The 18,770-nt window shown below is 43.9% G+C and overlaps 1 protein-coding gene across 1 annotated transcript in view; it reads left to right on the top strand.

Moving 5' to 3' along the window:
• Nucleotides 1–18,770, top strand: part of LOC140480985 (SH2 domain-containing protein 1A-like) — a 59,179-nt gene that overhangs the window by 20,503 nt on the left and 19,906 nt on the right. The window contains exon 3 of the mRNA XM_072576597.1: nt 15,038–15,179. Coding sequence (XP_072432698.1) covers nt 15,038–15,179 — 142 coding nt within the window. The remainder of the gene's footprint in view (nt 1–15,037; nt 15,180–18,770) is intronic.

Here is an 18,770-nt window from a genome sequence, read left to right as displayed (position 1 = left end):
TGTGCTTTTGTGGAATTTAATTTCTCACAGCAGTGACAACTGGTTCAATAATTTTAAGGGAAGGCTTTCTAAAACGGGACAGTTGGTTAACTCGGCGAGCTAACCAACTACCTCATCCACAACCCGAGCTAAAGGTCTTTGTGAAAACCTTAAAGCTTTATAAAATATGGACGGACAGAGATTAATTATACTTTTTGTTATTCAGAGGAACTCACGCTCTATTCAGACCAGAACAAAATAACTTCAGAACTTTAATTCAGTCTCTTGTCGTAGATTCAGTTGCTGAAACGTTTGGATGTTTAATGCTGGGGAGAGTCATGCACATTTGGTGTGAACTGCACTCAATGCCATTTTGCTGAGGGGTTAGCCAATAGTCAGTGAGTGAGCATATAATGGGCAGATCATTAAGTTAATCCCCATGTAATACTGCTTTGACAATGGTGCTGATATTTCAGAGCTTGATGCTACAGCTAATGCCCTCTCTTAATGATGCATGGATGAAAACATATGCAGCAAATCCAACCCAGCTAGTTACCTTGCCATCAGTCTAGTCTCAATCAACAGTAAAGTGATGGAATATGTCACCAGCAATGCTATCAAGCAGCACCAGCTTAGCAATAACGTTGGATTTCTGCCAGGACCACTCAGCTCCTTATCTTATTAGAGTCTTAGTTCAAGCATAGACAAAAGAGCTGAATGCCAGAGGTGAGATGGGAGTGACATCCCATGATGTAAAGACTGTATTTAACTGAATGTGCCATCAAGTAGCCCTAGCAAACAGGAGCCCATAGGAATCAAGGAGAAATCTAGGTACAGTCATAAAGAAAGATGGCTGTAGGTACTGGAGGTTAGTCATTCAGCTTCAGGCCATCACCGCAGGAGATCCTCAGGGGACTTCCAATGCTTATAATTCATGACCTTCCCTCAATTATAGTTTCAGAAGTTGGACTGTGTTATGATTGTATAATGTTGAGTGCCATTCACAGCTCTTTAGATACTGACACAGTCCATGTCCTCATGCAGCAAGACCTGGACAATATACAGGTTTGGGCTGACAAGTGGCAAATAACAGTTGTGCCACAGAAGTGCCAGGCAATGACCATCTCCAACAACAGAAAATTTAGCAATAGCACTTTACCTTGCAAGGACTTAGCAAGGCATTCGACAAGGTTCCCCATAGGAGACTGGTTAGCAAGACTAGATCTCACAGAATGCAGGGAGAACTAACCATTTGGATACAGAACTGACTCAAAGGTAGAAGACAGAGGGTGATGGTGGAGGGTTTTTTTCAGACTGGAGGCCTGTGACCAGTGGGGTGCTACAAGGATTGGTGCTGGGTCCACTACTTTTCATCATTTATATAAATGCTTTGGATGTGAGCATAAGAGGTCAAGTTAGTAAGTTTGCAAATGACATCAAAATTGGAAGTGTAATGGACAGCGAAGAAGGTTACCTCAGATTACAATGGGATCTTGATCAGATGGGCCAATTGGCTGTGGAGTGTCAGATGGAGTTTAATTTAGATAATTGTGAGGTGCTGCATTTTGGGAAAGCAAATCTTAGTAGGACTTGTACACTTAATGGTAAGGTCCTAGGGAGTGTTGCTAAACAAAGAGACCTTGGAGTGCAGGTTCATAGCTCCTTGAAAGTGGAGTCGCTGGTAGATAGGATAGAGAAGAAGGTGTTTGATATGCTTTCCTTTATTGGTCAGAGTATTGAGTTAAGAGATCATGTTGCGACTGTACAGGACATTGTTTAGGCAGCTGTTGGAACATTTCATGCAATTCTGGTCTCCTTCCCATCAGGAGGATGTTGTGAAACTTAAAAGGGTTCAGAAAAGATTTACAAGGATGTTGCCAGGGTTGGAGGATTTGAGCTACAAGGAGAGGCTGAACAGGTTGGGTCTGTTTTCCCTGGAGCGTTGCAGGCTGAGGGGTGACCTTATAGAGGTTTATAAAATCATGAGGAGAATGGATAGTATAAATAGCCAAGGTCTTTTCTCTGGGGTCGTGGAGTCCAGAACTAGAGGCCATCGGCTTAAGGTGAGAGGGGAAAAATATAAAAGAGATCCAAGGGGCAACTTTTTCACACAGAGGGTGGAGTGTGTATGGAATGAGCTGCCAGAGGAAATGCCCGAGGCTGGTACAATTGCAACATTTAAGAGGCATCTGGATGAGTGTATGAATAGGAAGGGTTTGGAAAGATAACAGGCTGGGTGTTGGCAGGTGGGACTAGATTGGGTTGGGATATCTGGTTGGCATGGATGAGTTGGACCTAAGGGTCTGTTTCCATGCTGTACCTCCCTATGACTCTATGACTGTAATAAACACTACATTGGTGTGTACATTGCAGGCAGGCAGATAACTGACCACCAGGATTCATGAACATCAACTAGCCACAAAAAGACATGACCCACTATCACTAGTATCCTCACATACGGATGAGGAAGGTCATCACTTTGACTGAGACTACACACCCATACTTGGACAAGCCAAACAGAGACACGCATGAGAATTCCTCGAAGTATGGCACTCCAACCAGAACTCTATCAACAAACACATTAATTTGGACCCCATCTACCATCCTCTCAGAAAAAGAACCAGAAATGATATCACCAACCCAAAGAAACCCAAACACATAAATAGGAAGGGGGGCATAACATCAGCGCTTCACCGAGACTCACTGATGATCTTGTTACCTGGTATGAACATAGAATGTTAAAGCCCAGTACAGGCATTTCGGCCCTCGATGTTACGCCATCCTTTGAAAATACTCTGATGTCCACCTAATCTACACTGATCCATTATTATCCATACAAATGTTCAATGCCCATTTAAATGCCCTTAATCTCAGTGAGTCTCATACTGTTGCAGGCAGGCCGTTCCACACCCCTACTACCCTCTGAGTGAAGAAACTGCCTCTAATATCTGTCCTAAATCTATCAGCCCTCAATTTAAAGCTATATCCCCTCACATTAGCCTTCACCATCTGAGGAAAAAGGCTCTCACTGTTCACTCTATCTAACCCTCTGATTATCTCATACGTCTCAATTAAGTCACCTCTCAACCCTCTTCTTGACAATGAGAACAGCCTCAGTTCCCGCAGCCTTTCCTCGTAAGACCTTCTTTCCATACCAGACAACATCCTAATAAATCTCCTCTGAACCCTTTCCAAAGCTTCCACATCCTTTCTATAATGTGGTGACCAGAACTGTATACATTACTCCAGGTGCGGCCTTACCAGTGTCTTGTACAGTTGAAGCATGATCTTGTGGCTCTGAAACCCAATCCCCTTACCAATAAACGTTGACACACCACATGACTTTTTACCAACACTACCCACCTGGGTGGCAACTATCAGGGATTTATGCACCAGGACACTGAGATCTCGCAGTTCATTTACATTCCAAGAATTTTACAATTAGCCCAGTACTCTGCATTCCTGTCACTTCTTCCGAAGTGAACTACCTCACACTTTTCCACATTAAACTCCATTTACCACTTCTCAGCCAGCTCTACATCTTATCTATGTCCCTCTGTAACCCACAACATCCTTCAACACTATCCACAACTCTGCCTACCTTAGTGTCATCTGCAAATTTACTCACTCATCCTCCTACACCCACATCCAGATCGGTTATAAAAATGGCAAACACCAGTGGCCCCAAAACAGATCCTTGCGGCACACCACTAGTAACTGAACTCTAGGGTGGACATTTCCCGTCAACCATCATCCTCTGTCTTCTTTCAGCTAGCCAATTTCTGATCCAAACCACTAAATCACCTTCAATCCCGAAACTCTGTATTTTGTGCATAGCCTACTGTGTGGAACCTTATCAAACCTTACTGAAGTCCATATACACCACATCAATTGCTTTACCTTTATCCACCTGTTTTGTCACCTTCACAAAGAACTCAATAAGGTTAGTGAGGTACGACCTATCCTTCACAAAACCGTGTTGACTATCCCTAATCAAATTATTCCTCTCCAGATGATTATAAGTCTTATCTCTTATAATCTTTTCCAACACCTTACCCACAACCGAAGTAAGACTCACTGGCCTATAATTACCAGGCTTGTCCTGACTCCCTTTCTTAAACAAGGGAACAACATTTGCTGTCCTCCAGTCTTCTGGCACTACACCTGTCAACAATGATGACATGAAGTTCAAAACCAAAGGCTTCGCAATCTCCTCCCTGGCTTCCCATAGAATCAGAGGATAAATCCCATCCAGCCCAGGTGTCTTATCTATTTTCAGATCTTCCAAAATTGCTAAAACCTCCTCTTTGTCAACCTCAATCTCATCTAATCTTGTAGTCTGTGTCTCTGCATTCTCACTAACATTGCCATTTTCCAATGAAAAGTATTCATTAAGCGCTTTCCCTATGTCCTCAGATTTCACACACAACTTTCCATACTATCTTTGATTGGTTCTAATCTTACTCAGTCATTCTTTTTTTCCTGATTTTTCTGTAGAAGGCCTTAGGGTTTTCCTTGATTCTATCCACCAAAAACTGCTCATGTCCCCTCCTGGCTCTTCTTAGTCCTCTCTTTAGGTCTTTTCTGGCTAACTTATAACTCGTAAGCCCCCTAACTGAGCCTTCACGCCTCATCCTCACATAAGCCTTCTTCTTCCTCTTGACAAGGCCTTCAACTTTTTAAATAAACTATGGCTTCCTCTCTCGACAACTAAGTCTTTGCCTGATAGGTAAATACTTATCAAAGACCTGCAGTAGCTATTCCTTGAATAAGCTCCACATTTCAAGTGTGTCCATCCCCTGCAGTTTTCTTTCCCATCCTATGCATCCCAAATCTTGCCTAATCGCATCATAATTGCCTTTCCCCCGGTTATACCTCTTTCCCTGCAATATATACCTATTCCTGCCCATTGCTATTGTAAATATAACCGAATTATAGTCACTATTGCCAAAGTGCTCACCAACCTCCAAATCTAACACCTGGCCTGGTTCATTCCCCAGTACCAAATCCAATATGGCATTGCCCCTTGTTGGCCTGTCTACACACTGTGCACACATTGAACAAAAACTGACCCATTTAAACTACTTGAACTACAGTATTCCCAGTCAATATTGGGGAATTTAAAGTCCCCCATAACAACTACCCTGTTACTCTCGCTGCTATCGGGAATCATCTTTGCTATCCTTTCCTCTATTTCCTAGAACACTTCGGAGGCCTATAGAAAACTCCTCTCCTTTTCTGTTTCTAACCTCAGCCCAAACTACCTCAGTGAATGAGTCCTCAAACGTTCTCTCAGCCGCTGTAATACTGCCCCGGATTAACAATGCCACAGCTTCCCCCCTTTTACCATCATCTCTGTTCTTGCTGAAACATCTAAATCTCAGAATCTGCAACGACCATTCCTGTCCCTCCTCTAGTCATGTCTCTGAAATGGCCACAACATCGAAATCCCAGGTACCAAACCATGCTGCAAGTTCACCCACCTTAGTCCGATGCTCCTGGCACCAACATCCTGATTGCCAGTGCCCTCTCGCAACCTTGTAAACCTATCCTTGACCTCACTACCCTCAACCTCCTGTACACTGGAATGCAATTCAGGTTCCCACCCCCCTGTTGCATTAGTTTAAATCCCCCCTGAAGAGTGTGAGCAAATTCTCCACCCAGGATATTGGTGCCCCTCTCGTTCAGGTGAAGACCATCCTGTTTGTGGAGGTTCCAACTTCCCCAGAAAGAGCTCCAATTATCCAAGAATCCAAAACCCTCCCTCCTGCAGCCACGTGTTCAGCTCTGCTCTCTCCCTGTTCCTTGCTTCACTAGCACATGGCACAGGCAACAAACCAGCAATAACAACTCTGTTTGTTCTAGCTCCAAGCTTCCACCCTAGCTCCCTGAATTTCTACCTTAGATCTCCACCTTTCTTCCTACCTACGTAGTTGCTGCCTATGTGGACCATGACTTGGGGCTGCACCCCCTCCCCCTCAAGGATCCTGAAAACATGATCAGAGACATCACAAACCCTGGCACCTAGGAGGCAACACACCAATTGTGAGTGTCTCTCATTCGCACAAAACCTTCTATCTGTTCCCCTAAATATAGTGATGAAACGTCTGAAACTGAACCTTCCAGCTCACTGAGCAAACTCACATCCACAGCCTTTTACCTTCAATGGCTTTACCATCTCTGAATCTCCTCCTGTCAACATCCTGGGGATTAACATTGTTGAGAAACTGAACTGTAATACTCTGGTTACAAAAGCAAGTCAGATGTTATGAATCTTGCAGTAAGTAACTCACCTCCTGACTTCCCCAATCCATACCATATGTAAGGCACAAATCAGAAGTGCGATGGAATACTTTGCATTTGCCTGGATGAGTAAAGCTCCAACAACACCAAACTACAATAGCAAACCATTCAGGACAAAGCAGCCTGCTTGATTAGCACCACATCTTCAAACATACACCCCCCTCCTCCACTGATGCTCAGTCGCAGCAGTGTGTACTATCTACAAGATGAACTGCAGGAATTCACCAAGGCTACTTAGACAGAACCTTCCATAGCTACTACAGTCTAAAAGAACAATGACAGCAAATACATGGGAACGCCACCACCTGCAAGTTCCTCTCTGAACCACTCACCAGCCTGACTTGGAAAATATCGCTGTTCCTTAAATGTTGCTGGATCAAAATCCTGGAACACCCCACTTAATGGCATGGTGAGTCTAGCTAAAGCAAATGATTGTAGCAGTTCAGGAAAGCAGCTCACTACCACAGTTTCTGAGACATGCTGGGAGGAGGTTTGGGCCTAATACGGGACCTGGCAGCATCTATGGCATGGTGGGCCCAGAGACAAGTTTGAGCCCTGTTCAGGGCTCGACAGCATCATTGGAGGCTGCATTGCCAAGATCGGCCCAACGTGGTCTCATGGCAATGGTGATGTCAGTGGAGGCAAAGAATGGCTCCAGCGGCAAAGACGTGGCAAAGGATCTCAAGGTTGGCCTACTGCTTTGATCTGGTGTTGGTCTCAGCATCAGGATGGAAGAGCCTGGATCCATGCTCACAACTAAGAAATTAAGAAAAAAGACTATAAAGTTGAACACTTAACTTTATATCCTTAATTTTATATTCTCTGTCCTGGTTTATTTTCTGTATTTTAAGATGATGCCAGAAAGTGCTGACAATATACAACACTTTCACGATATTTGTAATAATACATGTAACATGTACATGTGACAATAAATAAATGAAATAAGGCAAAATACAGGCCCAACTATTACTATTTAAAGGGTTCATTGTCAACTATTTGTGGGCTAGTTGCTGGTTGATTTTTACTGACTGTTGCTATCATCGCACAAGTATTTATGTTTGATAGTGTTTGTTAAAGCCACCAAGGTCTACAGGATGAGGTATCAGAGGTGTTAAATGGTTTTATCTTGACTTCAAAAATTCTGCATGAAACAATGTATGTGAACACTAATGGTTCAGTGGTGGGAATTGACATTTGAAGATACGTGGCCTTGATCTCATGTGACGTCATTGAAGTTTTGTCACAACATTTTGAAAGCCCTTGGGGCTTGACTGCTGTCATTGACCTCCACGGGGTTCTGAGGCATCTGCGGGGATCTGAGGCCTCTGCAGGGATCTGCGACCTCTGCAGGGCTCTGAAGCCTCCACCGGGATCTGAGGCCCCAGCAGGGATATGAGAACTCCACAGGGTTCTGAGGCATCTGCAGCCTCTGCAGGGGGTGTGAGGCCTCTGTGGGGATCTGAGGCCTCCGCAGCGATCTGCAGCCTCTGCAGGGTTCTGAAGCCTCCACAGGGATCTGAGAACTCCACAGGGTTCTGAGGCATCTGCAGGGATCCGAGGCCTCTGCAGGGATCTGAGGCCTCTGTGGGGATTTGAGGCCTCTGCAGGGATCTGAGGCCTCTGCAGGGATCCGAGACATTTCTGGGGATCTGAGGCCTATGCAGGGATCTGAGGTTTCCAAAGGGTTCTGAGGCCTCAGCAGGAATATGAGGCCTCAAGTGCAGAGCACTACTAACCAGGGCCCAGGGTTCTAAAGGGACTGAAAACAAAAAATGCTGGAAATCACAATGGGTCAGGATCTGTGGAGAGAGAGCAAGCTAATGGTTTGAATCTTGATGACTCTTCATCAGGAGGTGGAGGGACTGCTTAGTTTGGAAAGGGGTGAGACATCTGTGCTCGAGTCGTGCACTGGAGCTCGGCAGGTGGTAGTTGGGGTGGAGAGGTGGGCGCTGATGTCCTGCTTCTGTGCCAAGACAGAAAACTTTGGAGCCTACTCTTTTCTATCTTGTGCCATTCTTCTGTCTTTTCCTGATGAGAATAAAATTACTTCCTCTTAAGTGGTTCAGGCTGTCCCTTAGCAGTGCAATGCAGCTTTAACTGGTACTAGCATCTCACAATTTGGGCCCATTGCTGAAGTGTATAGTCGCTTACCAGGGCAGTTAGCATTGGCGGCAACCTACAATCATGTGGCAGTGACACTGGTCTAGTAAACCAGAGGCTGAAGCTAGTACTTGGGGAAGGATGAGAATATAGGAAGCATGGTTAGTAAGTTTGCGGATGACACCAAAATTGGTGGTAAAGTGGACAGGGAAGAAGGCTATCTAATTTTGCAAACAGATCTTGATCAATGGGGTCAATGGGCTAAGGAGTGGCAGGTGGAGTGCGAGGGTATTGCATTTTGGTAAAACAAACAAGGGCAGGACTTACACAATTAATGTTAGGGCCCTGAGTAGCGTTGTAGAACGGAGAGACCTAGGGGTTCAGGTACACAATTCTTTGAAATTTGCTTCACAGGTAGACAGGGTGGTTAAGAAGGTGTTTAGCATGCTTGCCTTCATTAGTCAGATCTTTGAGTATAGGAGTTGGGTTGTCATATTGAGGTAGTACAGGACATTGGTGAGACCCCTACTGGAGTACTTTGTGCAGTTCTGGTCATCCTGTTACAGGAAGGACATTATTAAACAGGAGAGGGTTCAGAAAAGATTTAACAGGATGTTGCTGGGAATGGAGGGTTTGAGATATAAAAATAGACTGGAAAGGCTGGGACTTTTTTCATTGGAGCATAGGAGGTTGAGGGGTGACCTTATTGAAGTTTATAAAATCATGAGGGGTATAGATAAGGTGAATGAATGACAAAGGTCTTTTCCCTAGGATGGGGCAATTTAAAACTTGGGGGGCAAATTTTAAGGTGAGAAGAGAGATATTTACAATGGACATGAAGGGCAATGTTTTTACATGGGAAGTGGTTTGTATGTAGAATGAACTGCCAGAGAAAGTGGTGGATGCAGGTTACAACCTTTAAAAGACATTTGGATAAGTTCACAAGTAGGAAATGTTTGGAGGGATATGGGCCAAGTGCAGGCAAGTGGGGACTAGTTTAGTTTGGGAACATGGTCTGGTTGGACCGAAGGGTCTGTTTCCATGTTGCATGAGTCTAAGAGGTTAAATCCCACCATGGCAGCTGGTGGAATTTAAAATTCATTTAATGAAAATTAAGTGAATTAAAAGCCAGTTTAATGATGACAACGAAATGATTGTTCTAAAGACCTAGTGTCCTTGAGTGTCCTGTAGGGAAAAAAGTTTGCTGCACTTACTTGGTTTGACCTACATGTAACTAAGACCTACAGGAATATGGCTAACAGTCACATTCCCTCTGAAGTTGTATAGCAATCCCTCTGTATCAATTCTAAAAGGAATGAAAATAGAAAAACAACCCAGCATTGACCTAGTCATTACAGCTACAAGGACAAACCCAAACTTGGTGATCTGGTGATGTCTTCCATGCTACTATCTGCAGCTTGAACCAAAACTGGGAAATCTGTCCTCGAGAAGATTTATAAGGATATTGCCAGGGTTGGAGGATTTGAACTATAGAGAGAGGCTAAACAGGCTGGGGCTGTTTTCCCTGGAGCATCGGTGGCTGAGGGGTGACATTATAGAGGTTTACAAAATTATGAGGGGCATGGATAGGGTAAATAGACTTTTCCCTGGGGTGGGGAGTCAAGAACTAGAGGGCATAGGTTTAGGGTGAGAGGGGAAAGATATAAAAGAGACCCAAGGGGCAACATTTTCACGCAGAGGGTGGTATGTGTATGGAAGTTTTGGAGACTAGAACAATTGCAACATTTAAAAGGCATTAGGATGGGTATATGAATAGGAAGGGTTTGGAGGGATATGGACCGGGTGCTGGCAGGTGGGATTATACTGGGTTGGGATATCTGGTCAGCATGGACGAGTTGGACCAAAGAATGTGTTTCCGTGGAGATGAGATCCCATTTCTTAAAGGGACAGGAGCACAAGCAATAGCTCATCATCTACTAGATTGTCTTAGAATCCCCAATTGGCTGAGATGGAGTTATCCTTACCTATCAGGCAAAATCAAGTGCATGTGCCAGTATCCAACATTTATTAAATGGTTGTTGCAGACTCTCTCTGGACATTCTCTGCATATGTAGAAAGAAGAAAGGAAGACTTGCATTGACATTGTGCTCTTCACCCACAGTTTCCCAGAGCACTTCATAATCAATGGAATAGTTTTAAATACAGACATTTGTTGTAATGTACAAAAGTTGGCAGCCACTTTACACAGAGCAAGATCCCTGAATAACAATGAGATAAATAGCCCGATCATCTTTTTAAAGAGATTGGTGGAAGGTTAAATGGCGATCTGGTTTCCAGATGAACTTTGCTGTTCTTCTTCAGACAGTGCCATGGAATATTCCATGACTCTATGACTCAATGGTTAGTCGAGTCACAGATTGGTATATGCACTTGGCAGTAATGTATTTCCAAGACACACTGTAACAACTCACCAAGGCTCCTTGGACAGTAAGCACGCTATCCCTGGATGGACACAATTCCTGATGAAGGTTTTATGCCTGAAATGTCGATTCTCCTGATCCTTGGTTGCTGCCTGACCTGCTGTGCTTCTCCAGCACAGTCTCTGATCTCCAGCATCTGCAGTCCTCACTTTCTCCTTCTTGGACAGAACTTTCCAAATCTTTGACCTTTAACACCCAGAAGGGCAAGGACAGTGGATACAGTTTCCCTCCAAGCCAAGATCACCAAATGTTCTTGAGAATTATAGGGCTGGAGGAAATTATAGAAACAGGAGCAGGAGTAGGCCATTCAGCCCTTCAAGCCTGCTCCATCATTCAATATGATCATGGCTGATCATCCAATTCAGTCCCCTGTTCCTGCTTTCTCCCTTGATCCTTTAATGCCTATAGTTTTAAGAGCTGCATTTAACTCCTTTTTGAAAGCATTTAATGTTTTGGCTTCAACCACTTTCTGTGAATTCCACCCTCTCTGGATGAAGAAATTTCTCCTCATCTCAGTTTGAAATGGCCTACCCTGTGTCCTTAGACTGTGAGCCCTGGTTCTGGACTCGCCACTTGCTTGGCTGGTTCAGGTTCTCTTCCTGCCACCATGGCGATTTACCAACAGTGATTGGATTTGCGCTATTTTGGGGGAGACCAGCTGGTGAAAGCTGGTATCTCGTTCAGGTCTTGGGACACAGGCACTCTGTTGGCAGTAACAGCCTCTTGTACCCACCAAGCACCTGCCCCCGGCCTCACAAACATTTGGAGCCTGCCCATCTAACCCAGTGACTCTGATCCTCTTTACCTCAGTCTGAAGGTGGTGTCTTTGGCACCTTTCTTGGTTTCTCCCTGTAGCACTGCTGAGACTGCAGGGCTGCCTACCTTAACAATTGATCAAGATGTCTTGGAGATGAGATCCCATTTCTTAAAGGGACAGGAGCACAAGCAATAACTCATCATCTACTAGATTGACTTAGAATCCCCAATTGGCTGAGGTGGAGTTGTCCTTACCTAACAGGCAAAATCAAGTGCATGTGCCAGTATCCAACATTTATTAAATGGTTGTTGTAGACTCTCTCTGGACATTCTCTGCATATGTAGAAAGAAGAAAGGAAGACTTGCATTCACATTGCGCTCTTCACCCATAGTTTCCCAGAGCACTTCATAATCAATGGAATAGATTTAAATACAGACATTTGTTGTAATGTACAAAAGTTGGCAGCCAATTTACACAGAGCAATATCCCTGAATAACAATAAGATAAATAGCCTGATTATCTGTTTTACGAGGTTGGTGGAAGGTTAAATGGCGACATGGTTTCCGGATGAACTTTGCCGTTCTCTTCAAGCAGTGCCATGGAATATTCCATGCCCATCTTAAAGAACATGTGGGGTCTTGATGTAATGCCTCAGTTGAAAAATGGCACCAACAACAATTTAGCACTCTCCCAGCACTGCATGGGAATGTCAACCTAGATTCTGTGCCCAAGTCTGAGTGAGAATTGAACCTAGAACTCTGTGGATGAGTAGAGAGGAACATTCTTGGCAAGAGATGCACATTGTTTAAAAGTAGCCATTAAACTAAAGAAGAAGGTTAATGGTGACTGACAGGGTGGTGAGAACATTTGGCAAGGTTTAGAATTTCTAGCAGAGAGCAAAGGAAATGGGCAACCAATGGTAGAAATATTGCTGTTTTGATACAATTATGGACCAAATTTGGTCAGCATGGTGGTGACCATAAAGTAGGGCCAATGAGGAGCAAGATTGGTGGCCACTCCTGGAACTGCACCTTACCTGCAGATGGTGTTGTCCTCAGAGCACGGTAGGTCAGGTTGAGATTGTTCGACCCCTCAAGTGCTGGGAATGAGATAGGGGTCAGGGGTGGGTGTGTGGGTGGGTGTGTGGTTGGGTGGGCATGAGTGGGGTGTTTTGCCCATACAGGCTACCATATTTCTCACTGCCCCCACCACTCCTGGTAAGGTGCCAATGACAGTGGGGAAAGACTCTAGTAGCTTGAGATCAATTGACCTTTGTGTGGAAGGGTGGTCCTTCATCTTCTCCACCACTGATAAAATTCTGAAGCATTGGGAAGATGATGGGCACTCCATCCCCCATCTGCCTTCCTGATTCCCTGCTCACCTCACCTCCCAACACATTTGAAAGGGCCCCATTAAATTCCACTCAACTCTTTGAAATGGCCATAATTGCTGTGGTTTCCAGAAAATTGGATTTTCATTTAATGGGGACACCTTTTAAAGACAGGATCCCAGACAGCAACATGGTAGCTCTGTGGTTAGCACTGCTGCCTCATAGTGCCAGGGGTCAGGGTTCGATTCCACCCTTACGTGACTGTGTTGAGTTTGCTTGTTTTCACTGTGTCCATGTGGGTTTCCTCCAGGTACTCTGGTTTCCTCCCACAGTCCAAAGCTGTGCAGGTTAGGTGGGTTGATCATGATAAATTATCCAGGGATGTGCAGGTTAGGTGGGGTAACTATGAGAAATACAGGGTTAGAGTGATGGACCTGGGTGGGATGCTCTTCACAGATCAGTGTGGACTCAATGGGGCAAATGGCCTGCTTCCAACATTTAGGGATTCCATGACAACAGGTAAAAAAGGGTGCAGAGGACTTGCAACCAACACTTACCTCAGTGAGAAGCTCAACAAGGATCGACCTGGATAAGGCACTGAAGGAGACATTAGATTAGTGATTAAAAGCTTGATCAAGCAAGCATGTTTTGAAGAAGAGATGGAGGCAGAGATGTGGAGAGGCCAAGAGACGGAATTCCAGACATTAGGGATAGGTGTTTGGAAGAATGGCCACGAAAGGTATAGTGATGAAGATCAAGGAGGTGTAGAAGGCTTGAATTTATGGAGTACAGAAATCTTAAGAGATTTGTTATTGCACATGAGGACAGATTCAGCCAAGAAGAAATAAAAACTGAATTCCACAACAATTGGTTCCAGAGGAGAGTTAAGTAACTTTTCAACAGCGCACCCTGAGAATAGCTTTGCAGATCCTTTTCCTGTTTTGAACTAAAAGAGATTAAGTCATTAAAACTGTTCTTAAATTCAAGTGCCAAGTGAATATCTTCCGAATGTAAATAGCAGACTGTGTTCTGGCACGATATATTTATCTCACTTGCTTGCTGTAAGAAAATGGTAAGTTACCAAACAATATACAGAATGTAATATCTCAGGACATAGCAATATACTGGGCCATACTGATTTACTCTATAACGTATGATCAGTATCGCATATATGTGATTCTTGGTAGTCTCTCTGACATTTAAAATAACTCTAGTATGAGTATCTCTGGTAAATCTGGCATTTATTACCCATCACCATTATGCTTCTGTTTGAACCACTGCAGTCTATGGGGTTGAAGATATATTCGAGGGGAACATAATAACAGAAGTAGGTCATTCAGCTTGTTGAATCCTCTTCTGCCATTCAAAACAATCATGGCTGATCATTCACTTCAATGTCTTTTCCCCACATTCCTTTACATTGTTGGCATTTAGAGATATGTCAATCACAACTTTAAACGCACAATGACTAAGCTCTGACAGCTCTCCGGGGTTGATGTTAAGTAGAGGTTTCTGGGATTTTGACTCACAGACTATGACAGAATAGTGACATATAAGGATGGCACAGTGGCTCAGTAGTTAGCACTGCTGCCTCACAGGGACCTGGGTTCAATTCCAGTCTCGGCCGATTGTCTGTGGAGTTCGCGCATTCTCCCTGTGTCTGTGTAGGTTCCTTTTGGGTGCTCCAGTTTCTTCCCACAGTCCAAAGATGTGCAGGTTAGGTGGATTGACCATGCTAAATTGCCTGCAGTGTCGAGAGATGTGCAGGGTGGTTGGTTTAACCATGGGAAATGCAAGGTTACAGGGATAGGGTTTGGGGATGGGTCTGAGTGGGATGCTCTTCAGAGGGTCAGTGTGAACTTGATGGGCCAAATGGCCTCTTTTCACTCTTTAGGGATTCTATATCCAAACTGGAGTGATATATGATTTGAAAGGATGCGTGGAGTTTATGTTCCCATACAATCATTGATCCCTATGTTTCTAGATGTTTAAAGAAATTGATTTGGGAGCTGCTGCGTTCTGTTAGTTAACAGCCAACCTGGAGAGATTGAGCACCCCAGCTGACTTACACATCAGTATCAGATATCATAATCTAATTTATTGTTATTTTGCTCTTTCACTCAACAGACATCGGAAGGAATTCCGCCTCAGTTTTTCAGCAGCATTGATAAACTTATTTTAACTTACACAAAACCAGACCAAGGTACGGTTGTACCATTACTGCATCCAGTGGAACATAATGCAGACAAAATAGAAAGCCACAATGGAGGTGAGAAGAGTGATACGTGTGTGTTCATGTCAGTGTAATTTACATGGCTATTTAAAGGTTAGTGCAGTATTTGTTTTGATGAACCGCTGACTATCACGTTTAAGAATGTCATGGAATAATTCATATCTATGTGGTGCTGTAAAATTTATGTTGCTATTTTTGCACAAGATGAAGAGACTAATGAACAGAACTTTTAAACTATGCTCCCTGGTTCTAGTCTCCTCAATTAATGGAGATAGTTTCTATCTACCCCATCTGTTTCAATTAATAGCTTGAAAATTTTAATTCAAGGATTTAGCACAACTGATTGCATCACCACAATGCCAAATCTTGGATACAACAACACACATTCTCAGCTCTTTGACAATATCTTCCAAGAGTTTCCATTGAAAATCATACTTGATTGATTAGCTGTATTAGGGTGGCACGGTGGCTCAGTGGTTAGCACTGCTGCCTCACACCACCAGGGACCTGGGTTTGAATCAACCCTTGGGTGGCTGTCTATGTGGAGTGTGCACATTTTCCCTGTGTCTGCAGGGTTCCCTTCACTTGCTCTGGTTTCCTCCCACAGTCCAAAGATGTGCAGGTTAGGGTGGATCGGCCATGCTAAATTGCCCATAGTGTCCAGGGATGTGCAGGCCAGGTGGGCGAGCCAATGGGAAATGCAGGGTTACAGGATAGGGGTGGGTCTGGGTGGGATGCCCTTAGATGGGTTGATGTGGACTTGATGGGCCAAATGACCTGCTTCCACACTATAGGGACTCTATTCTATATGTATCACGGACTTCCACCTTCAGTATTTGTTCAAGCCACTTTGATACTATACATACCCATGTTCAAAGCTGCTTAATCCTGATCATCAGTAAAAGACTTAAAGGCAAAGAAGTGTAGCTGCTATGAGGCTGATTCTATCTCTTCAAAATATTGCAGTCAGCAACTTCCTCTCCACAAAACCATTCCCCCTTCTTAGCACATAACCACCTCAAAAGGCTTGCTTGGATATTGCTTAAGCTTGATGCTATTTACCTGGATGTTTTGACTTATCTCCTGTATTTCTTACACTTTTTACATTGATGAGGCTAGCTATCCCCTAGTTTATGCCCTGAATCTAGTTGAAATTGAACGCTGGAAATAGAGAGAAGCTTCATCCTGATCATTGATATCTTGTACTTTGATGAGCACACAAATGAGATGTTCAAAAGAGAGTAAAAAAAAACTAATGGCCACAAAAGAAATCAAATGTCAGACTGCTTAATGACATATTGTAATTTTCTTTTACTTGCTTTCAGGCTTCAGGCTGTTATGCACGTGATGGATAACATAGAACACATTCACTGTTCTTTGTATGTGCTCATTAATATAATTGTATAGTTTCTCTTTATGACTTTTGACCGCGTAAAAACAAGAATGGGTGCAGGAACAAAGAGACCTAGGGTCATGTATAAACCTTTGAAGATGACAGGACAAGTTGTTAAGATAGAATACAAGCTCCTGAGCTTTATTAGCGAAGACATGGAGCACAGAATCACGGAAGTTGTGACAAAAGTTCATCAATCACTTGTTAAACTTTAACTGAAAGATTTTGTTTAATTCTGGGCACTGCATATCATGGGAATGTCAAGGCCACTGAGGACATGTACCAATATGGTACCACAGTTGAGGATGTAAGTTAGGTGGAGGGACCAGATGTGGAGCTGCCTTTGCTTTTTTGGAGTAGAGATGAGTCAGGAAATGTAATTGAAATGATGAGGTGTGTTGATGGAGTTGATGGGGACAATTTGTTTTCACTGGTAGAAGGGATTGTAAGAAGAGGACAGTGATTTAAGACACACTCTAGGGTGGAGTTAAGGAAGAATTTTGTAACAGTTTTCTTTTCTTGGCTGGATGCTCTAAAAGTGCAGTGGAAACAGACTCAATACTTTCCAAAACCTCTTTTTAGTAACCTCTCCACTTTCTCCAGAGAAAAGAGTTTAAGCCTGTTCAATCCATCCCTGACAGTATAATTTCTCCCTACATCGTAGAATCCCTATCGTGCGGAAAAAGGCTGCTTGGCCCATCAAGTCTGCACCGACCTCTGAAGAGCATCCCACCCAGACCCCTACCCTATCCCTACATTTCCCATGGGTAATCCACCTAACTCACACACCTCTGGACACTGTGGGCAATTTAGCATGGCCAATCCACCTGACTATCACGTTTAAGAATGGATTTTTGGACTTTGGATTGTGAGAGGAAACTGGAGCACCCAGAGGAAACCCACGCAGTCACGGGGAGAATGTACAAACTCCACACAGACTGTCACCTAAAGGATGGAATTAAACTGGGGTCCCTGGCACTGTGAGGCAGCAATGCTAACCACTGAGCCACTGTGCTGCTCAAGTTGCATAAATGTCCTTTTGTACAATGCAGTTTGGTAAATGAAAGCAGGAAAGTCATACTTTGTTTGCAATTCATTTTCAATGCAGTGGTGTCAATCTTATTGTTTAAACATGTCAGGAACTTACTTGAGGTGCAAATAAATTGTTAAGCTGATGTTAGATTTCATGGAATACAGGGAGAACTAGCCATTTGGATACAGAACTGGCTCAAAGGTAGAAGACAGAGGGTGGTGGTGGTGGAGGGTTGTTTTTCAGACTGGAGGCCTGTGACCAGTGGAGTGCCACAAGGATTGGTGCTTGGCCCTCTACTTTTTGTCATTTACATAAATGATTTGGATGCGAACATAAGAGGTACAGTTAGTAAGTTTGCAGATGACACCAAAATTGGAGGTGTAGTGGACAGTGAAGAGGGTCACCTCAGATTACAATAGGATCTGGACCAGATGGGCTGAGAAGTGGCAGATGGAGTTTAATTCAGATAAATGCGAGGTGCTGCATTTTGGGAAAGCAAATCTTAGCAGGACTTATACACTTAATGGTAAGGTCCCAGGGAGTGTTGCTGAACAAAGAGACCTTGAAGTGCAGGTTCATAGCTCCTTGAAAGTGGAGTCGCAGGTAAATAGGATAGTGAAAAAGGCATTTGGTATGCTTTCCTTTATTGGTCAGAGCATTGAGTACAGGAGTTGGGAGGTCATGTTGTGGCTGTACAGGACATTGGCTAGGCCACTGTTGGAATATTGTGTGCAATTCTGGTCTCCTTCCTATCGGAAAGATGTTGTGAAACTTGAAAGGGTTTAGAAAAGATTCACAAGGATGTTGCAAGGGTTGGAGAATCTGAGCTACAGGGAGAGGCTGAACAGGCTGGGGCTGTTTTCCCTGGAGCATTGCAGGCTGAGGGGTGACCTTATAGAGGTTTACAAAATTATGAGGGGCATGGATAGGATAAATAGACAAAGTCTTTCCCCTGGGGTCAGGGAGTCCAGAACTAGAGGGCACAGGTTTAGGGTGAGAGGGGAAAAATATAAAAGAGACCTAAGGGACAACTTTTTCACGCAGAGGGTGGTGCGTGTATGGAATGAGCTGCCAGAGGATGTGGTGGAGGCTGTACAATTTCAACATTATAAGAGGCATTTGGATGGGTATATGAATAGGAGGGGCTTGAAGGGTTTGGAAGGATATGGGCCGGATGCTGGCATGTGGGACTAGATTGGGT

The sequence above is a fragment of the Chiloscyllium punctatum genome, chromosome 9 (genome assembly GCF_047496795.1).
Source record: "Chiloscyllium punctatum isolate Juve2018m chromosome 9, sChiPun1.3, whole genome shotgun sequence".
NCBI lineage: Eukaryota > Metazoa > Chordata > Chondrichthyes > Orectolobiformes > Hemiscylliidae > Chiloscyllium > Chiloscyllium punctatum.
This window is presented reverse-complemented; position numbering and strand designations above follow the sequence as displayed.